The sequence below is a fragment of the Grus americana genome, chromosome 1 (assembly GCF_028858705.1).
Source record: "Grus americana isolate bGruAme1 chromosome 1, bGruAme1.mat, whole genome shotgun sequence".
NCBI classification, from domain to species: Eukaryota; Metazoa; Chordata; class Aves; order Gruiformes; family Gruidae; genus Grus; species Grus americana.
The window spans coordinates 133806192-133831084 of NC_072852.1; the positions used below are offsets into that span (position 1 = coordinate 133806192).

The 24893-nt window shown below is 48.8% G+C and overlaps 2 protein-coding genes and 1 non-coding gene across 5 annotated transcripts in view; 2 read left to right on the plus strand and 1 right to left on the minus strand.

The window, feature by feature from the left end:
* The window catches only part of PPEF1 (protein phosphatase with EF-hand domain 1), a 45510-nt gene extending 42579 nt beyond the window's left edge, over positions 1–2931 (minus strand). For 2 of the 3 annotated variants that reach the window (XM_054838374.1, XM_054838352.1), the window contains exon 1: positions 2705–2931. The gene's annotated coding sequence lies outside the window, so the exon portion shown is untranslated. Of the gene's footprint in view, positions 1–2301; positions 2353–2704 lie in introns of those variants that run through there. The other variant, XM_054838367.1, reaches the window with a different exon arrangement.
* Positions 2932–3063: 132 nt separating this feature from the next.
* On the plus strand, positions 3064–3136 carry TRNAV-UAC (transfer RNA valine (anticodon UAC)). The gene has a single exon. It is a non-coding gene; the product is annotated as a tRNA-Val (tRNA).
* A 5580-nt stretch (positions 3137–8716) lies between these two features.
* RS1 (retinoschisin 1) lies at positions 8717–24257 on the plus strand. Its single transcript, XM_054838413.1, has 6 exons — positions 8717–8837; positions 17665–17690; positions 17974–18079; positions 22535–22676; positions 22820–23015; positions 24105–24257. Exons 1-6 carry the CDS (start codon positions 8786–8788, stop codon positions 24255–24257), a joined length of 675 nt encoding a protein of 224 aa, XP_054694388.1. The 5' UTR covers positions 8717–8785.
* Positions 24258–24893: the final 636 nt, after the last annotated feature.

Here is a 24893-nt window from a genome sequence, read left to right on the forward strand (position 1 = left end):
AGAAGTATTTTTATGTGACCCAACAAAATATTTTAAAGTACTAGCCAGGGGACAAGTCCCTACCTGAGAGACCTGGATGTCCAGTCACAAACAGAAAGAATAAAAAGAACAGAAGAAATGAAGAGAGAAATAAATGTCCAGAACAATTTTAAACTCTGTCTCAGTCAGTGAGATGACAGAAATCTGTTCTCACAAATCAGGAGGAGTAGGTTAATTTGGGTGAACAGGAAAAGAAATCTCACATACACACCCCCTGACATTTCTGGGTGAGATGATGAATAAAAGACATCAAAACTAGCATCCTTGGCAAAAGGAACACAAAATCAGAAATGTGAAAGAATGGCAGCTGTAGGGTCTCCAAACTACTGAAGGCCAAGAAACTAGACCAGAACACTATGAAAGCATCAGGATATCTTTTGTAGAAATGAGAACAAATCTTTTAAAAAAGGAAAAATTCCCAAATTGTCAGTTGAATGCATATTATTCTGGGAAGCAATGACTAATGACCTAATTTGCACAATTCTACCTCCCTCACAACTTTGCTTCAGCCTCCACTTAGAGCCTATAGAGATGATAGCTATCTACAGCACTCAGGTTTTGCCAAGTCTTAGTAAAGCAACATGAGGAAAAAAAAAATGGGTACAAGAATTGCCAAATGACAGCTTGATCTGCATTTTGTTGGTCTGGTGAGCCATAAGCTGCACAGAGTGCAAAACCTGCATCCTGAAGCCTCAAGCCTACCACATCGTCTCTTCTCAAAAGGTGCTTCTGGGTTAAATCAGGCTCTCCAGGTCAGAGGAGTACACAGATTTCACTCACACACTAATGATCAGTATGTAAAAGGATTTTTTTAATTTTTTAAATTGTTTTTTAAAGACTGGGAACTGCCAACTACTAAGTGCAGCCATCATATATATGATAGGGAGTCAGCAAAGTCTATGGAAATAATTTTCTTCACTTCTATTTTCATCTTATTCTTATGAAATTGCTTCTAATGACAGAAAGACAAATTTTTCTACCTTGTAACAGTAAATCATCTTCTGTTTCAGCAAAATATTATTAATTTCAAGAGCCAAGGCATCTACGATATTTAGCTCCAAATAATACAGTTTTGCTTACAGGCACCACATGCTTCTGAAAATTAACCAACTTATCTTTCATATTCCAAATAATAGTTTGTAACTTTTAACCACAGTCCTGTAAACACTGTACAGATGCCTTAATTTGTACTTAACAAGCCACTCCCTTTACGATGTGAGGATTTAGTATGGTGAGGACTGAGGTAATGCAAATAGTGCAAAACCCCAAGTAAAGCATAACAGATGAAACAAGGCAGTTGTTGTTAGATGTAATAGATGACAAAAAGTCCCTGAATGAACACCTGATGCAGACGGGCACAGAACTGCACAGAAACAGCTGCGCTGCTCTGTACCGTCACAAAGAGTCATCTTTTGCAGCAGATACACCATCAGTCCACAACCCTAATAATCTTGGATATTGCTGGATGGGAGTAGGGGGTGAGCAGACAGTACGAGCAGCTCGATCAGCTTCCCTTTAGCAAAGACACATCTACGAACACTTAGCCCTTCTCGTGCGACATCCACACGTAACAAAACATAATTTTTTTTCACAAAAATCCAGTTGCAAAGAAGTATCGTGCACAACGCCTCCCCACAGCGAGCTGCGTAGTACGAAACGCCGCGCTCTGCGGCCTGGGGGGGGGGGAACGGGGAGTGAGGCGATGAGCACGAGCACGGGGAGCCCCCTGCTGGCGCCGCAGCACCGCACCGGGAACCGACCACAGCCCCGCCCGCCCCGTGGGCTGCGCCGCTTCGCTCCGAGCACCCCGGCCCAGCCACCCCCTGCCGCTCCCGTTCCGCCGTGCAGGCACAGGCGGGTTTTACGGGCGGCAGGACGAGGTGCAGCGGGATTGGGGGAAAAGATCGGTTCTCAGGGCCTCTGCCTGTGTTTATAGGAAAATCCTCGACCTTGTCAAGGTAGATTTTATAAAGCAAATGGTCTCGCTTTCACGCCTCATTTTAAAAGCACTCATTAGTGTGTCCCATGCTGTGTCTAAGGGCATAAATCATAACTTCCACATATCCATTAGGCACCACGCAACAGCTTTCTCAAGGGCATTATTGCCACTGACAAACTTCAGGCTCTGCCTTCTCTCTCTGCACGCTGTTTTAAACACCGTCTCCTGTACCCAGGAAATCATCTGCACCTTCCTCCCCCACTGAAAAGAGAGCTGAAACACCCCGCAGTAAGCGGTGGAGCGCATTCCCGTTACTGATTTACACGAAATCCACGCAGTCAGGTTCCCCCGAAGCCGCAGGCGGTGTTGCTGCACCTCAGCCTGCCTTTCCCATGGTTTGGTCAACCTCTTGGGTACTGAAACGTTAACGCGCCAACCCAACGGTTCTCTGCTTATCTGGGAGAACAGAGCAGCCGAGCAAATCAAAGGAGCAGCAGGAAGGCTCGCCAGCCATTTCCGAAGGGGGGGCTAGAGGCAATGACGTTAGGAGCCCACAGATATACCCAATACATGCACGGGACGGGAGAGCTCACGGTACCCACTACACGCAGCGTTAAGGCCGTAACGGGGCCCTTGCCCTCCAGGCTCGTTACCTGCCTCTCTGGGCTGAGGCCGCCAGCTCTAATGCACAGAGGAACGCTTACCGTAGTCGCACAAAAACCTTACCTGTGCTTTCCTATAGCACGAGAGCTATTAAAGTCATTTACCCCCTTCACTGAGCCTATGTAGCTAGCTGAGGGGCAGAAAACGTATTAAGATAATTTTTAATTACTACATTTTTAATTAACTAGCAATTAAAAAAAAAGCCAAAAAAAGCCCGGGGGCTGCAGCTGCGGAGAGCTGTCCCGCCTTCCTTCAGAAGCTGCCCAACGGCTCGCCGCGCGCCCAACGGCTGCCCGCCCACGCGAGTGCGGCGCGCGGGGGAGGGACGGCGCGCGTGTCCACCTGCGTGGGCAGGGCGGGAGAGAGAAGCGCTTGAGCGTGTCGTCGATAGGAGCAATGCCGCAGCGCTAAGTTTACGTGGCGGTTCCATAGTGTAGTGGTTATCACGTCTGCTTTACACGCAGAAGGTCCTGGGTTCGAGCCCCAGTGGAACCAGCGCCCAACGCCTCTTTTCTTGCGTTCACCCTCAGTTTTTCATCATTTCCTTTAAAGCAATGAATCTCGGTTTGCCTTTTTTTCTGGGCAACCTCATCAGCATGTAAAGAAAACGCACGTTATGCCTGCGGCAGAGAAGAGGTGCATGGTCATGTGAGCAGGAAACCTAGGCCTGGCTGGATCCTTTCCATAGCCCCCGTGTAGAAACACATTTTTCTTAAGAGTATTAATATAACTTAGCCAATGTCGCTGCAGTGCTTGCTTCTTCCTCCTAAAAATCTCCATTTCCTTCAACAACATCAATCAAAATGCAGAGAGACCCAGCACCCTGACGCAGCCGGTGCTCTCTCCACCCGCCTGCCCAGCACAGCTCCGCAGGGTACCGTACTCCCTGGGCGCCATGTTGTGATGGCCAGCAGGCCCCGTGCCTCTGGTGCAGAGGGGAGGCCCAGGGCAGCACAGGGGCTGTGGGCCTCTCTGCACTGAGGCCTTGCTGAGCTGCAGGTCGCTCAGGTGGGGGAACGGGCAGCTGGAAGCCTTAAAAAAGTGTTGCCCCTTCTTTTAAGCCTGCCTGATGGCCATCAGGGGCCATTTTGCATCTTCACCAGGGCCCTTCTCATGAGTGCAGCTTAGGCCCAGGCTGGCTGCTGTGGAAAGGCACAGACAGGGTCTCTCCCTGCTGCAGGTTGGAGGCTTTGTCCTTGGTGGGGCTGAAGGCCCGCCTGCAATAGGAGCTGTTCCCCACAGGGAGGGCAAGGGATCCCCAGCTTACTGTGGTCCCATGGCTGGGTAACCAAGGATACTGCAGAGATCAGGGGCAGCCATGGTGCCAGCAGGGAGAAGCAGTGGCCTGTGCCTCCTCCCAGGGGAAGCCAAGGGCACGTGAGCACCCACATGGCGGTGGGAAAAGGCTGCCATCCCTAAGGAGATGTCTCACTGGGGCAGACTGGAGCATTGTTGCTTTCACCTCTGTGTTTGGAGAAGTGTTTGAGCACTGGGGAAAGGCCAGTGCTCTTCACAGCACACAGCTAGAAAGCATGCTTAGGTCCATCCTTGTTTTCCCCTGTACTGTGTGTATCATAATTTTTATTAATCGTGAAAAAGAGCCATGTCAGCATGCCTTGGAGCAGCTTAACTTTTGAATTAAAACGCGTTATCTCATTTTGCACATGCATACCTTTAGAAAAGGGTAACCTCTGGGCATGGATGTTGCCACAGCATCTGTCTGTGCGTGGGAAACCTAACAAGTGCTAAGGCCAAGACATTTCTGCAGGAGGAGGAGGAGGAGGGTCCCTTAGCTCCTCTGAGCTGGAGTTTGCTCTTGAGCCACTTTGCAGGATCAGAGCAGGCAGGTGTGATTTGCCTATCTTAAAGATGAAAGAGAAAAAATTGCTTAACTTACTTTAATCAGGATCTTATTAAGTAACTTACTTCAATCACCATCATCTTAAGAAAACTATTAAACTTTGTCAGTGCTTGCTTTTCCTAAAGAAACACTCTGGGGTATGGGCAAGCTGCAGTAAGATATTTGCAGTGCAATGCAGGGATACCTGGGGTAGGTTGTAAAAGCTCTTTGGGGTAGAAAGCACTCATATATCACATAGTAAGACCTAGTAGGATAAGGTCATAACATTAAGCACTATAACAACACTAAGGGCCTGTGTATCCTGCAGCCTGAAAGTGTAGATGTACGCAGTTCTGGCTTTCCTCTGCTTAGCTTGGTTAGCAGCGTGTGTGCAGTCCATGGAAGGTGAAGCCAAAGCAATGTATCCTGCTTCTCAGGTAAACTGCCTTCCACAGCTGGGCTCCTTCAAGGGAACTGGCTCAAGGCTGAATCAGCTATAGCCAGACTTCTCCTAATGCAGTGCATGCAAGCCTTTAGTGTAGGTTCTTCCCGTCTAATAGGGATGGTGATCCCACAGTGCCTACCTTGCAATGACAGCCACAGCTCCCCTAGGTGCGTGCGTTACAGGAAGTGGGCCTGATCCTGGTGGCCAGCACCAGGTAACTATCTATCTGCATTATGTTTTCTTACATTTAGGAAAAAAGCTCTTCTTCAGAAGAGGACTTAAGCTCACACTTCAGACTTGTGGAAAGAATATTTTATTTCAAGAGCCAGATCTTCAGCCTGTGTAGACCATCGTAACTCCATCCATTTCAAGGGGATCCAGCTCCTGATGGTTTCACTCGAGCTCTGAAAGCGTTGGCAGTCTTGCTCTCTTGGCACATCAGTATCCTCCTTCTGAGAGATGCTTGTCGTTCACACGTACATGTATAAATGTGTACGTTCCCTAACTGTGTTAAAACCAAAGCGCGCCAGTCACACATTTGCGTTGAGACATTGCACGTCGTGTGTGTTCAGCTCCCAGACGCATGAATCCGTGTGCGCTGCCCTGATTTAGCTGTCTGGCACTCTGACTTGGGAGAAACATGAAATCGCTATGCAGAGTTGCACTTCTCTCTCACACGTGAGTGTTTTTTCCTCCTGCTTCCCCCCTGAGGGCACATGTGCACACTGCTAGTCAGTCAAGTGCTGGGGAGGGCTCCGTGCCCATGTATGTGCTTTGAGAGCTTGTGGATGCACAGCTCTGCCGTGCTCAGAAGCAAATTCATTTCTCATAAGGAGAAAGCTATGGGCAGAAAGCATTGAGTCTGCATAAGATGCTGGCATGGGGCTCCTCAAATGGTGCTGAGCTATATCTATATCTGTTAACAAAGCAAGGCCAAGGTATGGACTGGAGCACTAGCCTCTGATCATCCATGCTGTTTAATTCTTAGCAAACTCCTGGTAAAATTGTGGTTCAGGCCAGCTAACCCAGCTGGGGAAGGACATGTGCCAGGGAGTATCCCAGGACAGGTTGTTGAACAGCCTCCACTCAGTTTTGTTCCCCCTGCTGCCACCCCGGGGCTTTGCACCCTTACGTACCCCTGTGCCTTCACGTTGCGCTCCTGGAAACACAAGCTGTACTCTCAACTTCACGGACTAAAAGCATCCCAATGGTGCAGGGTGGCCTTTGTGTTATTTCCCACAATCTGGGAGAAGAAAACACACCAAGATATCTGAGGGCCGCGAAAACATACCAAAATGTCTTAAGGCATATGTGACACAAGCTGGACCTGGAGAAGGTGTGTCCAAAAGAGTGAACCTGCCCAGGCAGTTCCTGCCCCTCTGTGGATGTCACCAAATTGTCCTACTTTGGACTGCTTGTACCACCCACAGTTTTGTTCCATAATCAATGCCAGGCTAATTTTTATCCTTTTTTATTTTTTATAAAGGGCGAATGTAGCCCTTGCTGGTGCTGTATTGTGTACTGGCTTTACAATGTTTTCTGTCTTTTGTACCTGAAAGTATTTGTATGCTTGTTAGGAATTAACTACGTGATTCATTTAGCAATGTGGTTTGCAGTGGCAACACAGTTTTGCTGTTTACAGTTATTAAAATGAAGGACCATCAACACCATTAGACACAGAGCGTTTGAACTGCATAGTATTTATACAGAGACTTTAATTTTAAGGCTCTTCTACTCTTCATGTGAACCAATTTGATTTTTTGAATGCTACAGACACATTTTTAAACAAAGGCTGCCCTCTTTTCTGTGGGGAGGGTATTTTATAACTGGGGAGCCACCAGTCTTGAGAGTGTCCCTTTAGATGAAGTGTTCTTTGATAAGCTGTGCTATTTCTGGACATGATCCCCGAGCTATTGCATTTCTTACACAAAATCAAGACCTATTTGAAGGGTGGAGTTGACCATAAACCAAGTTGATTTTAAATTGCTTGGTGTGATGGGAGAGGATCTGGTTTTGCTTTTTAAAAATACAGTAGATGATTTGTCTCTGGCTGGGCAGCTCTACCTCCCGGTGACCTGAGCTTATGAGACCATAAGGCGAGAGGCTGAAGCCCTGGTCTTCCAAGAGATATGTGGATGAAGGTATTTAGGGATTTTTAAGCTGGGATTTTCAAGCCCATGGGATTTAGATACCAAGTGCTCATCACTGTAGAGAGGGAATAGATATCCAAGTGTCTTCAGCAGCTCTGGAAATCTCTGTGGCAGCCTGTTTTAGACTGGACAGCAAAGAGAGGGAGAGAGAAAGCCTAGCCCAGATACTGTGTAGAGCCTGGAGCAAGATGCTGCACCGTGGCAGATGCCCAGAGGCTGCCCTGGTACCCTCAGTGAGGCTCACATTTGGTCACTCCCTGGCTGGACCTTCTGGTGGGTCTCACTGCCCCGAGAGGGGTGCCACATATGAGCGTGAGGCCTCTGAGAAAAAATCAGGAGCAGCCCCCTGCCCTTAGTAAAATGACCCTCTTCCTGGTGCCTGGGGTGAGCCGCCCTGCTTGCTGGCCCTGCCATGCACTGATGCTCCCCAGTGTTTTGGGTGAGTTGGCCCAGGTCCATGAAGCAGGGTGGCCATGTCTGTGCAGGGGTCTGCCTGCCATAACCCACCCTCTCCCTGAGGGTGGGTTAAAGTGGGAAACGTGTTGGGTTGAGGAGGTTAAACTGCTCGAGGCTGCCCCTTGGCAGGAGACTTGTCCCATCCATGTCACACGCCCTGGTGAGGCCGGGATGCATTTGTGCTGGAGGTGCAACTGCAGAGGGATAACGTACCTGACGTCCCATTTACGGGGCATTCCACATTTGTGGGTATCCGAAGGCAGGTGAGATGAATCCTGCCCAGGGGACTGTTTCCTAAAAGTCGGCATCCTTGTTTGTGCAGCATTTTTTGAATGGATGTAGACCAGAAATCCAGAGACAGGTCTAGTTTAATTCAACAGCAGCCCATGTGATCTATGCAGCACTTTCATCTATTCCCTGTGCATACAGTCCAGGATCTTTTGAAACAAAGAAAGCTGCTTCTGAAGCAATTGCTTTCAAAAACCTCCACTAAAAATTCACTGCTAATTGCACATAATTAGCAGAGATTGGAGGAACGGGTGCAAAATCCACTGGAATCACTAGCAGTCTGTTGTCTTGAATCTTTCAGTCATTTTAAAATCAAATGTGTAACTCTGATGTAAACTGGTTGAGAGGATAGTATAGGTAGAGCTGTTAACAAAGGGAGGCTGACTTTTTTGGTTTGAGATTTTTACAGCTTAGCAAGTAAACAACTGAAATGTCCTATTTCTGTTTGATCTACTAATTGCAGTTTTCAGCCCCTTGCAATTAGGTGACTGAAAGAGCAGGAAGGCCAGGGCAGATTTTTGCACACAGCTATTATTAGGGAAGGCATTGATAGCATAGAGGTAAATAGTTGGGGTGGAAGATAACGAATACATAGTACATACAATATATAATATATACTACATATATTTTATAAGCATTAGGCATCTGCATTTCTATGGAGGGTATATGTGGTTTCTAGGTAGGTATATCCTTGTTTATTTGGACAGATGTCTGCGTACACAATCAGATTCACACTCAGTGTGTCAGTACCTCAGTACTTTTTACCTTTTAAAAACTGTTACACATGACACATCCTCTAGGATGCAGTTTGACAGTAGTAATTGTGTGGTTGGCTTGATGGTGCTTGATAAAATCACGAGAATGGAGGAGAGTAAGGTGCTTAGGCAATGCTTAAGTTAATCTCATGCCTTCCCAGCAAGCCAAGCAGCACACTAAGGAGCTATTCCCAAAAGAGGAAGGAAAAGATGCGGTTCAAGATGGGAAGCGTCCTGCTGTCTCTTCTTTTCTGGTACAAAGGTATGCATTTTGCCTCCTGAGAGGCACTTTCAGATGTCCCTCTTTGTATTTCTTGTTTCATCGACACTTCTTTATTCTGGCAGGGGCTGTGGGGTATAGAGCAAGCTCTTCTCTATATTCTCATGGAAGCATAATAATTCAGGGAAAGGCGAAATTGTGGAGGAGATGTGTAATTTATGTACATGAGTGAGCAGCGTTCTTACAGCTCTATGAATATTCAGTAGTAAAACTCTGTTTCACAAAATAATTGCAGTGTAAAAAAATTGCCATATAATTTGTCAAAATATGAATTTGCAAAGAAAATTGTAGTGCAGCCGAGCCAGTGAGTAAATAATAATGCTGATTTGAAAAATGAGGTACAGTATAATATGAAAGACTGGTCCTTCATTAATCAAAACTCTTGATTAATCAAAACCCGATCATTTTCTCTAGCAGCAGGACATTGATGATGGAGATCTGCCTTTTTTAAAAGGCTCTTTCAGGTAGTTTGGCCTGGAAAAGACTTCCAAAGGCACTTTAAGAACAAAAAGCAATCATAAGTCAAGAGAATGGGAAAAGTATTTATTGATTTTGAAGCTTTCTCAAATTTACTTTTCAGAAAAGTAGCAATGATAGCAGGTAAGCAGGAGCTGGAAGCAGCTAGAAAATTCAGGGTCACAGTCTTCTTCCTTTTTAATTAACCCAGCTGCAGAAGGAGGAGATAATTTTCTGGGTTGTGTTTGAACTTTTGGCTTCATCAAAGCCAATGGCAATGCTGCTATTATCTTAAACAATGCTGAGGTTGCTCTTGCTAAGTGCTGGGCAGTATCTAGCAATATTAACGTGTGAATTGAGTATGATTTATCAGAGTGTGGGACAGATTTATCAGACAGTCCAGCTTTTCCCCCATGGATGTTGAATCCTCAGTGGAGTTTTTTGTCTATTTTTTCTATCCTTCTCTATTTCTATTTAATATTTTGGTCTCCCAAATTTCATGGGTAGGAAAGTGTTCCTCAACTAGCCATGCCCTCATTTTACCCTGTTATGCTTGGCTGTACCCCACTCTGTCTAATTCATAGGTCTTCCTTTTAATCTTCCAGCAAATATTTGTGCGTTCTCCTCGTACCTTACCTCTTCACTCTCCTTTGTTTCACATGGCAAGGCTACTGGTGCCTGAGTTTCTTGGAAGGCTGTTTTTACCCAGACTCCAGCATTTTTTTCCCGATGGGTGGCATAACTGCAATTAGTCCTTGGAATGAGTTCATACCTTGCTCTGAATCCCAGACGCAGCTTGCTTTTAATAGACACCCACACATCAGGGTATTTTCAGAGAGCTTGCAGTGAAAAATTACTTGCAGGATCACTTTCCAGGCATCACTCCTTCAGTATTTCATTTATTTTCTTATTTTACTGGTTTTCTTAGTTTACTGTTTTTCTCTGCTCCATGGTCCAAGCATCCTCTTCTGGATAAAGAGTGAGCAGCGACCCTTTCCCCACATCCCCCTCATACTCCTGCCTCTCCCACCACAGAGAAGTTGCTGCTAGGTCAGTCTTCCAAGCCATGTGCACTGATGCCGTGATAAGCTCTTTAGCTTATTTTCTCCGACAGAGCAAGTGGCTTAGAGGAGCACTCCCAGCACCTGCGCCTTTGCTGGGCTCGTGTTTGCCGGGGACACCACTGCAGTAGCATATGGTGCAGCAGGCAGGCTCCTGCAACGAGAGCAGCCGCGGCTGCCGGGCCCCCTCCATATGGTGAGGGGAAGCACCCCGTGCCCCGGATTGACATGAATATGCTTTTAGCACATTGAATGTGACATGCCTGCACCGCATTACACCATCCATGCTCACTAGACGTCGGAGAATAAGCACATCTCAGCAGTTTAAGAGTGGTTTTCTTTTCTTTCCCTCTCTGTTTTTTGCAGCTTTGAAAAAAAACCAAACCACAACCCAAAATCAAAGGCCCAAACCCACCTTTGGATCACAGTAAATGACATCTTTAGTGCCGCCCTTTGGCGTAATCAATACATCTAATGAAATTACTATGCAGGCATAGTTCTGCATAGCTCTAAGCAGGAAGGAACAAACATGTCAATAAGATCAGAAATTGCCAAAAATTTTCAAAGAAACACTTTGGAAAAAGAGAACATTATACGTCTCTTAAGAAGAAAAGGAGAAAAAGTTGATTTTTTTTTTTTTTTGAAATTATTTACATTTTTTCAAATATTTTCACCAAAAAAAATTGTAGAAACATTATGGAGACAGTAGGCATAAAAGAGAAATCAATATGAATTAAATAGGTATAATTGCCGTTATTTAAATATTTTTTTATCACTTTCAGATAAATAACAGTAAATATTAAATGAGACACAATACCAATGAATGAAAATGGAAACCAAATACAAATCATTTAAATAAAAAAATTAAGTGAAAAATCAAAACAAAACCCATGAGAAATCCCCACAAAAGGAATGAGGAAAACAGCAGCCATGTTAAAGTACAAGAGAGGAGCTTAACATGAAGTCGAATCATAGAATCATAGAATCTTTAAGGTTGAAAAAGACCTCTAGGATCATCAAGTCCAACCATCAACCCAACACCAACATGTCTACTAGACCATGTCCCGAAGTGCCACGTCTACACGCTTTTTGAACGCCTCCAGGGACGGTGACTCCACCACATCTCTGAGGAGCCTGTTCCAATGTCTGACCACCCTTTCAGTGAAGAAATTTTTCCTAATATCCAATCTAAACCTCCCCTGGAGCAATTTGAGGCTGTTCCCTCTTGTTCTTTCACTAGTTACTTGGGAGAAGAGACCAACACCCACCTCACCACAACCTCCTTTCAGGTGGTTGTAGAGAGTGATAAGGTCTCCCCCAGCCTCCTCTTCTCCAGACTAAACAACCCCAGTTCCCTCAGCCACTCCTCGTAAGACTTGTGCTCCAGACCCTTCACAAATAGGAGCGCTTCTCCCCTCCGCAGGCTGATGCCGGTGCTGGTCCTCTTGCCTTCAGCCGCTGGCTCTGACCCTGCCCGGCAGTGATGAGCAGAGATGAGTCCTTGCAGGCTGATGTGTGCTGGGGCGGTGGTGCCCTCCTGGGGGGTGCCCGGGCCAGAATATCACTACAGGGGAAACAGAGCGAGCATTTGCCCCAGTACGGCTTTAGGTGGTGAGAACCCCTGGATAACACCCTGCTTTCACCAGGCCAGCCCGGCTCCCAAAATCTTTCAGTGGACACAGATCTGCATATGCCCTGGGAGTCTCGGCCAGTCAGCAGAGCTCCCAAGGACCATTTAAAGCCTGCACTCTTTAGAAATAAAGGCACTGTTTTCATGACACGGTCCAACGGTCTGCTTAGCGTGGCCACGGAAAAAGCCCTGGGGGAAAACCAGCAAAAGCAATCACAAAGCCCCTGGGTGAGGGGGCTCTGCCTGCCAAGGGGACCTGGGGACCGGCCACAGCTGCAGCAGGGGTCCCTGAGGCCATCGCCACTGCCACAGGGGCAAGGAGAGATGGGGAAAATGCCACGTGCAATGGTGGCCTGGGATGTGGCAGCTTCCCCAAAAGCACCTTGCTACCAAGGCTGGTGCAGCCTGATGTGAGTCACCTCGCTCGCCTGGCACGATTTCCAGGGCTGAGATGTAAAAATAGCCTAAGTTAATAATATAGCAACCCAGAAACTAGCACCCAACGGGCACAGAGGTACTGCAATGCTTTTTTCAGTGTCTCAACCCTCTGTGTTGCTTACAGACTGCCTTACCTAACTCTGCTTCCTGGTGTTCTCTAATGTGATGCTCAAGGAAAACAGGGACTTGCAATGGTGTGCCTTTCAGAAAACGTGATGAAACTGGTGCCATTCATTCCAGTCACGTCTTACATTTCTGTGACAGCTTTTCTGGGGCTCCAGTCACATTTTTCTGGTTTTAAAGCTGCTGTCCTTTCCCTTGCCCCATGGCCCACATGTGCAGAAGGGAAGCAGGTGACTAGCTATGCACCAGGAGCCACCACGCCAGGAAATCATGGAGGGAGTGCTCTCCACTGGAAGAAGCGGAGAGAAAATAATTTTGCTCATCTCTCTGAGCTATGTTAAACTGAGATGTTGCTTGCAGAGATGACAGGCAAAATTAACTATTTTCCAGCTGAAGCTTCTAGACCACTTAAATCATAATAAACAAAATTATTAACATTTTCCACATACTTTGCTTGCAATGACCAGATTTATGTGAACTTATTCTGGTAAATTGAGTGAATGACATTTATTCTGTGTTGTATTTTAGTTCTCTGTTTTATTTTATAATGTGCTTTCACATGGTTGTACATCTGTCATTAATTCTAGCCACACTAAAGAAAGCTGGCTTGCTGTTGGGGCTCTACAGTCAGGGTATTCAATATGATTTTTTAGAGTCGACCTTATCGAAATGTGCTCAGCCTTTGACGATGTTACTTCTGCCCACACTTACCTTCCTCCTTTCTTTCTCTTGTTTAACCATGTTCTTAATAATCACAAACTTTCTGAGACATGCAGTTACCTGTTCCTGTCATTAAAATGCCAGAAGCTGAACCTCCTTGCTACCGCTTGCCCCTTCCTTTCCCCAGGTAGCCGAAGTTGTGGCTGCTGCTTTATCCCACCTCCACCTCGGGAAACCCATGTCCTCCCCATCCTGGCATCCCAGGACTGCCTCTGCCAGCTCTCTTCCTTGTCCCCCAAGCCTGGGACAGTCCCTGGGGTTTCTGTCCCCTCCGTCCTGCTCAGCAGTGGGTGCCAAGTGGGACCGTGCTCCAGCCCAGCCCCAGCGGGATGGGTGCTCTGGCACAAAATCATCCCCTGCTGCTTGCCCAAGCCCCGGTCCCCAAATCCTGTGCTAAGGGGTGGCATTTGTGCATGGCAGTGCGTTGGATGCGCCACGCTGCAGGGCAGGATGGAGGGACAGGAAAGGCGCATGCTGTATCTCCCTGCCTCTCACAAACACGCACAGATAATAATTTATTTCACTGAACTGATGGTTTGCTGAATGTCCTGGGGCGCTGCGGGGGCTGTAAATAGGGCTCTTTCCTTTTCAATGTTTTGGGTTTTTTTCAGTCCTGTACTTTTAACACAACAGCCCCCGGTGGCCGTGCAGGACTTATGACTCTCGCACGAATTGCAGCAATTCGTTCTGTCTGACCTACAATTACCAATTATCTTTGTAACCTTCCTTGAAGGCAAACACACTCGCTATAAAAGCATGCTGGCCATCACATTTTTAGACTATTGGCAGCCAACTTTCCTCTTCATTTCCTTTGTAGGACAGGGCCCGTCACAGCTGTAAACACACCAATATATCAATTACTACTTTTTCCGGCCGACTGCAGGCAAGGGCATCTTTTCCTCTCCTTTCCTCTCCCGAAGCCAGGGGTTATCAGGCTGCACTGCCCAGGCGGGACTTTTGGCCCATCCGCTGCCGTGCTTACCCCAAGCCAAGCCTGCGGCTCCCCTGTGCCGCCGGCTGCGGCTGCCGGCTGTCGGATGGCCAAGCTGCTCAAAGGAGCAAGCCCTTAGCAGTTAACCTCTTTTAGCTCAAAAAGGCAAAGTTGACCTCCTATTTGAGATGTTTAAATCAGCGAGGGTGGAGACCCTCAGCTCACCAGGGACAGCCAGAGGGGCGGCACACCGGCACCCCTGCCCTGGCACCACTGTGTGTTGCAGGGCTGATGTAATAACACATTGCATTGAAAAAAGGGGTTTTGTGCTTGAAATCCACACCCTTGCTTGATTTGCAGTAATATCTCCTGGCTGACAAGCCTTAAAGCTGCTCTTGTAGCTCAGGAGCAGGCATCACCGGCCGGGTGCAGCCATCCAAGCAACACTGGAGTGGCCAGGGTAGGATGGTTTATTCCTGGTGGTTGCTACCGTACATCCACCCACCTGAAAACTATTCCTTTTTTTCTGTTGTTTCACTCACAGCGCTTGGGTTTCCAGCTGCGTGTGTCAATGAGATGCCCAATTTTGATCTTGGCTCGCAAATACCCAGACAGGGACTCCGGAGGCCTGCTGAAGGGTTCAGCATGGATCCAAAGCAATACCCCTACATCAGCCTGGTATTTCACATCCCCTTTCCCCACCGCAGGTGCACAAGAGTAGGCTTCACCACAATGGAGTCTTCCTCATGCTGGGCAAGTGTACCTGACACACATCTAAGTGGGCTGCTGGTATGCACTGGAAGAGAAAATAGAAATATTTTGTTCCTATACAAAATATATTCATTTGCTAGTTTGTTTACCAGATTTTCTCTGTAGCCCCTAAAGTCCCAGGGGAGCCAAGGCAAGTCTTTATGCAGAGACGTGTGGGCACCTTTGCTTTCACCTCCGTGTGGCTCCGCTTACTCGTCAGGTCATTGCCAGGCAAAAGTGCATTTAACCGCTGGGAGGAAAGCACGAAACGACCCACAGAAGGTTTTCCACAAAAATCAGTCTTCTAAAGGTGAAAATAAAGAGGTTAAGAAACACATAGCGAGCACACATCTCTAAATGAAACTTGAATGGCTGCAGACTGGAGGAGCCGAGGCTGCAGCCCTGTGAGCTCAGACCTGAGAGGTGGGGACACATGGTGGGCTGTGCTGGCTGGGGAGCCAGGCTCCCAAATCCCAAGGTGGAACATGTCTTCCCCTTCAGGTGGAAGAATTGATTTACATAGCAAAGAACTTTTCTCAAGGGTGAAACTCTCTCCAGATAACAAGAGGTAGATGTTTTTAACCTCCCCCCAAACTGCTTCTATTAATTCCATGGATGGTTTGGAGAACTGAGGTAGGAATCAAGTCTTTTTGATTTTTTTTAAATTATTTTTTTAATTATGCCTAATTCCCTGTCTCTCCAAGTCTGGGAGCTGGTGCTCCTGGAGCAGGGTGCCTGTCCTGCTGGGAAAGGCCACTGTAGCATGGGCTGGAGGGGCAGGAGAGGCACCTGCTGGCCCAGCTCCCATGTCCCCAGTGCCAGTGCCGCTCCAGCATTGGCATCAAACAGACCATCAAGCAGGCAGGAGACACGCCACATTGCTTTTATTGGCAAAGATGGTGCTGTTTTGATAGGTGATAAAGTCCTGGTTTGTATCGTATTGATCTGAGAACAGGCAGCGTTAACTTAAACCACCCTCAGGCTGGTTTAAGTCACGCTGCTTTGCCCCGTGTGGCACAGCACCGAGGTGGCAATGCACTGTGTGGCCTTGGGCTTGCACCTCTGCCTTGGTCTTCTTGTTGCACAGTGGAGTCACGGGGCTTGGCTGGGTAACATCTGTGCTGGGAAGGGTGAAGCACGGTGTTGCATGTGGCCCCCAGCCTACGCTTTCCAAGAGGCCAGGGCCAGAAACGTGCACCCACGTTTTCCTGCTGAACTCAATGGGGTCTGGGTGCCCCCCTGCCTCCCTCCTAGGCCTGACTGAATGCCATGTTGTTTTATTGTAGACTGACATTTACTTCTTCTGCCAGGGCTGATGCCTTGAGTTAATGCAGTAAGTTCCAAACTAGAAATGCTGCCCTGGGACACTGAAGAAAAGGAGACCATCTCTGCATTGAAGAAAGGAATTTTTATTAAAATTTCTTTACCAATTTGTTCTTCGTTGGGGTCTTTCTTTCAGTCTCTTGATACATTCAGGCTCAGTGTCACACACAAGGAGCAGTTGCATTTCAGTAATAAACAGAGCTTTGTATATAGTTTATATTTCAGCTGATTATAATTGCACAGTGTTTGTGAGTCTTTTGAGATGAAACTTGCTATAGAAATGCAAGATGTAAATTCCCAGCATTAGTTGGAGCTTCCTAGGCTCAGCAAAGTGACAGTGTATGAATGAATAAATCATAACTAGATTTCAGTGAATAATTCAGAGTCTAATTCATTTGGTGAAAAGATCCTCTTTTCCTATTCGCAAAACCTGTGTTTGGAGATGGCAGGTTTCACATAGCTCCTGTACACAAGTTTTTACCTGCTCGATCGCTTGGTCCTTGGCAGCTTACAGATTCCCTACCGGTATTGGAAACATGATGTTTGACATTTGGCTTGTGCATCAGTCACAGGATTTTTTTTTTTTAATTATTTCATTTTCATAGTTTTCTGGGCACTATTCTGTCAGTCCAAATGCTATTAACATAGTCTGCTTTGGACTTCACAGGGAAGCAGGAGAGCCCTTTCCTTGCTGAAAGGGCTCATAAAAAAGCCGTTGCTCAGTGACAGGCAGGAGATAAACCAGGTCAGATGTTACAAAAACAGTGGCTGTTCCTCTACGGCCACAACTACTGGTTTTCTCTAAGAAAGACAAAAAAAAAAAAAGAGTCTCGTATGTAAGATGGATTGGGAAGACCTATTTACATTTCGTTTTCCTCCATCTTGTCCAGAGTGATCACAGGCCAGGCACCTCGCAGGATGTCCCATCTCCTCCAAAGGCACCAGGGATTTGAGGTGGTGCCAGGCTGGGATTTCACCCTGGGGGTTCACCAGCTCATGTTTTAAGGGCAAAATGGGAAAGGGAAACTGTGGGGCAGGAAGACGGCAAAAAGGGATAGGAGTGAAATGAGCAGAGGCAGAGGGGGCCAGCATAAGTTTCTCCTCAGGATGTTTCAGATGTATCTGATCAGAAAGAGGAGATGCCAAAGGTATGGAAAAGAAAATGCAGTGGGGAAGTAGCACTGGCATGGGCACACGCAGTGCCCCATTCCTGCCCACGTCCTCTTGCTTTCCTGTGGTGATCAGCTTGGGAAAACGCTGTAGATTTATCTGTCCCCAGCTCAGGAGTAAATGTTCATTGCATTTCCTGATGTTTGCTTGCAGCATCTTTGTTTCTGATCTCTCTCTCTCTTCTTCCCTCCATGCTCGGTGCCCCAGCTGTGCTGGCCCTCTCCCCAGGAGAGGTAAGTCTCTCCAGCTCATTTGGCTGACAGGTAAATGCCGGTGGCCAGGCACTGCCCAGTTCTGGTGCCTTGGGGCAGAAGGATGGAGGGCACCTGGGCCTCCAAGCCCAGGCATGTGCTCTGACCTTTGAATCCAAGGGGAAGTCATCCCACATTTCATGCTGGGCTGGCCTAAAGGCAGGGGTTCAGAGAAAGCACAGCAACCTGGGACACAGATTTAGCCTCGTGTCACTATTGTTGATGACTATATTGATTTATTATTGGGTTTTTACCTTCCCTTTAGGATGAGAGACTGGAGCTGTGGCACAGCAAGGCTTGCAAATGTGACTGCCAAGGAGGTCCTAACTCGGTGTGGTCCAGTGGGACTAACAGCTTGGAGTGCATGCCAGGTAATGGGCCAGTGTGCTTTTAGCCATGTTTGTCTGGTGGTCTTCAGCAGCTTCCCCTGTTCACCTTGCATTGCAGAGGTGGCACCTAATGGTGGTACTTGTTCCAAACCCAGGTGCCAGTGGGGCTGGAGGAGCTGCACCAGTGGGAGGTGTAGGGTGACCCTGCACTGTCAGGCAGAGGGGCAGCAGCAGCGAGGGCCGTGCCTGGGCCTCGGGAGGTCACCCAGGGTGGCCCAGGCTGGCTGGTGTCAGTGGGTGCTTGCTTGCCCTGTCCCTACAGCCCCAGGCGCTGGTGCTCCCAGTAACTGCCTGGGGCAGCTATCGCTGTGTGCTGCATTTGCTGTAGGAAACCTTTTGTTCCACCTAGGCTGATTTTCCGTTGCTGCAGTTTAGCCTGTGACATCTCCTCTCTGCACAGATCAAGGAAAACAGTTTATTCTTTCTCTGCAGCATATTTTTAAACAGTAAAAGACCACAATTGTGTTTCCTTTAAGTTTTCTGCCCCTGCCCAGCTCCTTCAGCTGTTCCTTACAGATAATGTTTTATAGATTTCTGATCAAGCTCTTTCCTTATTATTGTCTGCAACTGCCACATTTTCCCTGACATGTTACCCCAGCAAGGCTTTATCAGTGCCCAGGTGATCCTCAGGTCTAGCTCATGTGTCCCACAGAAGCTGCACTCTTGCTCAGGCTTCTGTCGCATAGGTGTTCAGAGGTGTTCCCCCACTCTGGGGCTGGGTGCCAAAGTGGTACCTGCCTCATGCCCACCAGCAACCACCTCTTTCCAGCTTCTGCAAGAGGCTGTGCAACAACTTGAAGTGTGTTTTGCTGCCCCTAGGTTCGCCAAGGGAGATACAGGGGGGAAACGGTCACCCCAGTGCTCAGTGTTTGGCATGGCTGTCCTGAAGGAGGAGAAGGTTAAATGAGTTACCAAGGAAGAGCTCTGAGTGGAAGCCAGGACAGGCTAGAAAGCAAATAAAAATGTGTATTGACAGGAAGACATGACACCACTGGCAAAGCTTGCAGGTGTAAGCAAACAGAAATGAGAGGCGGAAAACCCTGGGTGTTTCTATCCCATGCTTGTGTTGGACCTGAAGGTTTCCCTCCCACGGCGTGAGGCAGCTGACAAGTGCAGAGGCTTTCCAGTCATCCTTACTGGGCCATCTGCTTCCCCCAAGCTCACCGTCCATGCACCCTTCTCTTGTGGAGGCCATGTCCACCTGGGGCTTGCCCAGCTTGAGCATTGCCCACAGGCTTCTTCCCTGCCCAGAGAAACTACAAGGAGAGGATTCATCTACCATGCATGTTTGGTGTCTCACCCCAGGGCAGAGTGGGCCCAGACATCCCCAGTAAAGGGTCACGGCTTCTCAGGCTTTGTCCATCCAGTTTCTGCAACTGGTATCTCCACAGGGCTGCCTGCTGGGGCAGGTATGAAAAGGAAGAAGGCATTTGCTGGAGACGGCTCCTGCAATGCAGAAGAATCACTTATAGGAGCTCCAGAAATAACACTTTGTATCTCTTGTGGTGAGGGTTTCCTCCAGTCTCTTATGAAAGAAACCCAGGTGCACTACCCTAAACTGAGAGATGACTGAGACTGAGCTGGCATGGCCCTGCCCGAGCTCACTGCTTCCTTTCAGAGGGTTGGCCACCACAATTCTTTTTTGTCGCAGCATCATCATAAAGCCCACCTGTGATGGGCAGGTCCCTGCAGTCCTTGCATCCTTGTCCGAGTCTCTCTCCATTTGGAAGATGCCTCCCTGCACCTGCACATCCTCCATCTGTAACTGTATCCCTTTGCATGGAGCTGCAGTAAAGCATATTTTGAACAAATGGAGATTACTGCACACTCCAGGTTGCCATGTAGGACCTCCCTGCTTCCCACAGCCCTGGCATCATGTGCGAGCAGCAGCATCGGCAAGCTCACATGCACTGCAGAGCCTTATGGTAATACTGAATCACAGTTGGCCCAGCAGAGATCCCTGACCAATCCCTTGAGAAGTCCTTCTGCATATTTTCTTGCTGTTTAACCTTAACACTGCACAATTCTCCATTCAAAGCCTTGCTACAGCCTCATACTACCCTCCTGTCACTTGCACCAAGTAATCACAGAATCACAGCATGGTTTGGGTTGGAAGGGACATTTGAAGATCATCTAGTCCAACTCCCCTGCCATGGGCAAGGACATCTTTCACTACACCAAGTTGCTCAAACCCCTGTTCAACCTGACCTTGAACGCTCCCAATGATGGGGCATCTGCAACTTCTCTGGGCAACCTATTCCTGTAGCTCACCTCCTCATTGTAAAAAATGTCTTCCTTATGTCCGGTCTAAATCTACTCTCTTTCAGTTTAAAACCATTGCCCCTTGAGAGAAAACAGAAGGGAAGGAAAGGAGACACGGCAGGTTTGGTTGATCCATCCATGACTGAGGGACACGTATATGAGAGGAGCGGCTCTGTATTTCCTGGCCAGGCTAGGTGTGAGAGGTGCTCTCACACATTAGCATTATGTAGCTGAGTAATGAAGGCATCTTCCTTGACTAATGAAAGCTGTTCTCCTGAATAATGGATGTTGTCACCGTATCTCCCAGCTGTCTCTCTCCCCAGGCAGGGGGACTTTGCAGTCTCCTCTCCCAGCCCAGCCCTGGTGGTGTGGCCCAGCGTTCCCGCTGCCTGCGGATGGTTTGCAGGGTAGTCGTGCTGAGGTGTTGCAGAGCTGTCCCTGGCATGGCTGGAGGGCAGCAGTTGGCCTCGCAACTTCTGCATGAGTTTTCTCCAGGTTGGCGTTACCGGCGTTAAATGGCTCAGCCAGTTTGGCTGGGCAGGCACCAGGCATCTGTTTCGCCGGTCCCTGCACGTGGTGCAGCTGGCCACGCCAGAAGGTGACCTGCTAATTACATTATGGTTGTGTGGTCTGCGGATTAGTGTTGCTAAAAGTAAAGTTACGTGGTGTTCAAGATAAGCCTGCTGAATAGTAAACACATGGGGCCACCCCAGCCCGGCCTCCCTCTTGTACAAGGGGAGCAAGGGTTTTTAATACGGTGGAAAAGGATGATGTTTCCGTGCCTGGAGGAAGGTGGGACGGCAGCTATGTGTTTTCATGGGGAAAAACATGTTAATGAGGTATACCAACTGAGCAAGATATGTTAATGAGATATTGACATATACGATATCGACCTAGTGGAGCTTGCTAATGAGACATCGACCATGCTGCCGCAGTGCTGGGGTGTTGTACCGTGGAGGCCATGGTCATGCCGGGCCCTGGGTGCCTGCTGATGCTCCCTATGTGTTGGTCATTTTTAACATGAGGCATCATGCTGGTTGGTCAGGCATAGCTAAGGCGAGGAAACGTCCTACCCATGAGTTAAGCTGCACAGAGCTTCTCTTGCTCCTTTATCGCTGAAACCCACGAAACAAAATACACAAATACACTAAACTGGAAGGCGTGAGAGAGTTACTCTTGGGGGCACCACACCTGCTCCACAGGCTGCAAAATTAGAAAATGCTGCCCATGATATAGATGTGTGCCCAGGCAATTCCCATGTGACACTTGTCATACCTTCTTTATGTGCATCTAGATACATAGTGATCTATCACATAAAAAATGATCATAACAAAAAAACCCAACTAGGTCCAAGGAGCACTCTGCATGGTGGTGTCACCAAAGGCTTGCCTTCCAGAGCACTGCGCGGTGACCCACCATGGAAAGTTTTAATGATGAATGAGTATTTCTGCCGCTAGTGGTTTTGGCAGCCATCAGGAGTCTTGCTGAACCTCTCACTATTGCAGGAGACAGCTGTGGGGTCAGGTTTGGTAGCCTGAAAATGTGAAGGCAAAATCTCACAGGCAGATAACTGAGCCTTTGGCAGGGCCAGGCATTACACCTTGCTGGCACTGGAGCACCCACAGATTTTCCACAAGATCATCTCCAGATGCAAAGATAATCCTCATAGCAGAAAATGCAGAAGAGTGCAGGTTGCTTGTGGAGGGATGATTAGGGCAGGCTCAGCAATTTTGCCGTGCAGGCACAGCCGTAAATCAAGACAGTGAATGGAGGAGCAGAAGGAGATAAGAGCCAGCAAGAAAAGTCATGTCAGACATTTCTCAAGGACCAGGTAGAGGCTGACATGTGCTTGCAAGAAGGAGATTCAGACTGCAACATCTGAATAAAACCACCTCCACAAAATGCTGCAGGCAGCAAGGTGCAAGAAGTTTGAGAGAGAGAGAAGAGTCAGAAATTTGGACAAAAGAAAAATTAGAAATGAAGACTCCCTTGGCCCCTGGGCAGCAAATACTGCAGGGGTTGTGGTCCAGGTTTAAAAGCATCCCCAGCATCCTGGGCAGGGAGGACAGGGAGCAGTGAAACCACAGGGTGTGTCGACAACAAGCCTGAAAATGCAACCAGGAAACAAAGCCACTCGTGGCCTTAAGGTAGGATGGGTTTTCCCTTGTTCTGCAGAGTGCCCCTACCACAAGCCTCTGGGCTTCGAGTCCGGCGCTGTCACCCCTGACCAGATAAGCTGCTCCAACCCTGAGCAGTACACGGGCTGGTACTCCTCCTGGACGGCCAACAAGGCCCGCCTCAACGGCCAAGGCTTTGGGTGAGTCCAAAAATGCCTCCCTGAGGGGTGCCATGGGTGGGTGAGTGTGGGAGGCCAGGGGTCCCCTGGCAGTGTGGGGGCAGGAGGGGCCCCTGGGAGGGCAGCGGTGGGGGATGTAGCAGGGCCGGTGCTGTTCCCCCCAGGTGCGCGTGGCTCTCCAAGTACCAGGACAACGGGCAGTGGCTGCAGATTGACCTGAAGGAGGTGAAGGTGATCTCGGGGATCCTCACGCAAGGGCGCTGTGACGCTGATGAGTGGATGACCAAGTACAGTGTGCAGTACCGCACCGATGAAAACCTCAACTGGGTTTACTACAAGGACCAGACTGGGAACAACCGGGTCAGTGAACTTTGCGCTTCAGCCACTTGGGGATGGGGCAGGGAGGCAGGTTTGGTGACACAAAAACATCAGGTCTCAGTGGGGAGGTGCCCCTAGAGAGGGGTCCTGTGGGAGCAGCAGAGTGGATGGGACCTGGTGTTCACCCCACATTGAGGGGCAGCACTGAGGGGGGGTGTCCCTCCCAACATTGAGAGCAAGTGCCACGCTGACCAGCCACAGAAGGATGAAATACATTTTTTATGTTTTCTAATGACAATAGTGGAGTCCAGATTGAGCTGGTCAGGATGGAGGCATTAGCTGGCATCACAGGGGGAGCAGCACCTCCATGATAAAAACCTCTTTTGCTCTAAGTCCAGGACTAGTGCACGATGACAGTGCAGAAAAACCCCTGAGACAAAATCTGCACCTAGTTAAGTCACAACGCACTGAACCGTTTGCGTGCTGCACTTCTTAGTGATTGATTTGAAGTGAAAAGTTGCACTGGGGGGACCCCGCAGTGGTGGCTGTGGTCCCTGTGCAGCCCAGGTGGGCTGGGGGACCCCACAGCTGCTGCCTCCCAGGAATCCGCAGTGTTCATCTGTGCAAAAGGCCCCATCCCAGCAGGGGAGGCTCTGGTGGCTTTGCTAAAGTGCTGGCTGCCCTGAGGGGATGCTGAGGTTTCCCCAAAAAATAGGTCATGGCAACAGGAAATGTGGCATTGTGGCCAAGTGGTGCGGAAGGGCCCTCAAATACATTTTTTGTCTATATTGGTGTGTCTGGGAGCCCAGCTCCTGAACTGCAAACAGTTGTGATCAGCCACCCTGACTCCAAATACATGGTGCCTTGCTGCGGGAAGGTGAATGAGCTAGAATAGGGCAAGATTAAGTCTAGCCTAACCACAGGAAGTGGAGGAACAATGGGGGGAAAGTGACATACTCAGAAAACCCAGACACGGTGACACACATTTTCTGTGTCCTAATATTTTTCAAGCCTTTTATTTTGGGGATTGGGGAGAGGGACCCTCCTTCTCCTCAGCTCTGCACAGGCACCCCAAACTCACGGGGCAGGATTTCCAGTGCCCTAACTGCCCACCCACACCTCTCTCCCCAGGTCTTCTATGGCAACTCGGACCGCTCGTCCTCGGTGCAGAACCTGCTGCGGCCGCCCATCGTGGCCCGCTACATCCGCCTCATCCCGCTGGGCTGGCACGTGCGCATCGCCATCCGCATGGAGCTCCTCGAGTGCCTGGGCAAGTGCGGCTGAGCACCTGCCCACCCCGCGCCGTCTCCTGGGGCAGGTGTGTAGGTGTTCGCCCCTGCAGCTGTGCCGCCTTCCCACCGACGCCTGCTGCGGCTGCGGGCCTGCGGTGTAAATGCCCAGCCTACAGGGCTGTCTTGAATAAAAGATTGCTTCACACCATGCCTGGTGATAAAGCTAACCGCTGGTGTAAAGCGGACGGGTGTTTATGGGCACACATTGGGGAAGGCAGGAAGGTTCATGGCCACGGCTTTGATCCTGTGAGATGTGGTGCTTCTGGCCCATCCTAGGTGTTAGATTGGGAAAATTGTTGTCACAGGGTGCTGTGGAGGCCAGAGTAAATGCAGATGGGGTCCAAGGGCAGGGCTTGGACTCTCTTGGGGAGGGCAGGTCTGTGCTTGATTATTTGGCCCCGAGCCCAGGCAGCCCCTGCTACCCCACCGGGGCCAGGAAGGACTCGTGCTGGGGCAGATGTCTCACCCTGCTTTTCCTCATGGTCCTCCTGCCGATCTCTGCCATCCCTGAGACAGGGTCAGGGCCAGATCTGGCCGGTCCCCAGCACGAGGGGCCCCACCTGTACCTCACACTTTCAAGTCACCTCATGTCCCCTTGTCTCAGGTCCCCTCTGGTCTGAGCTGCTGT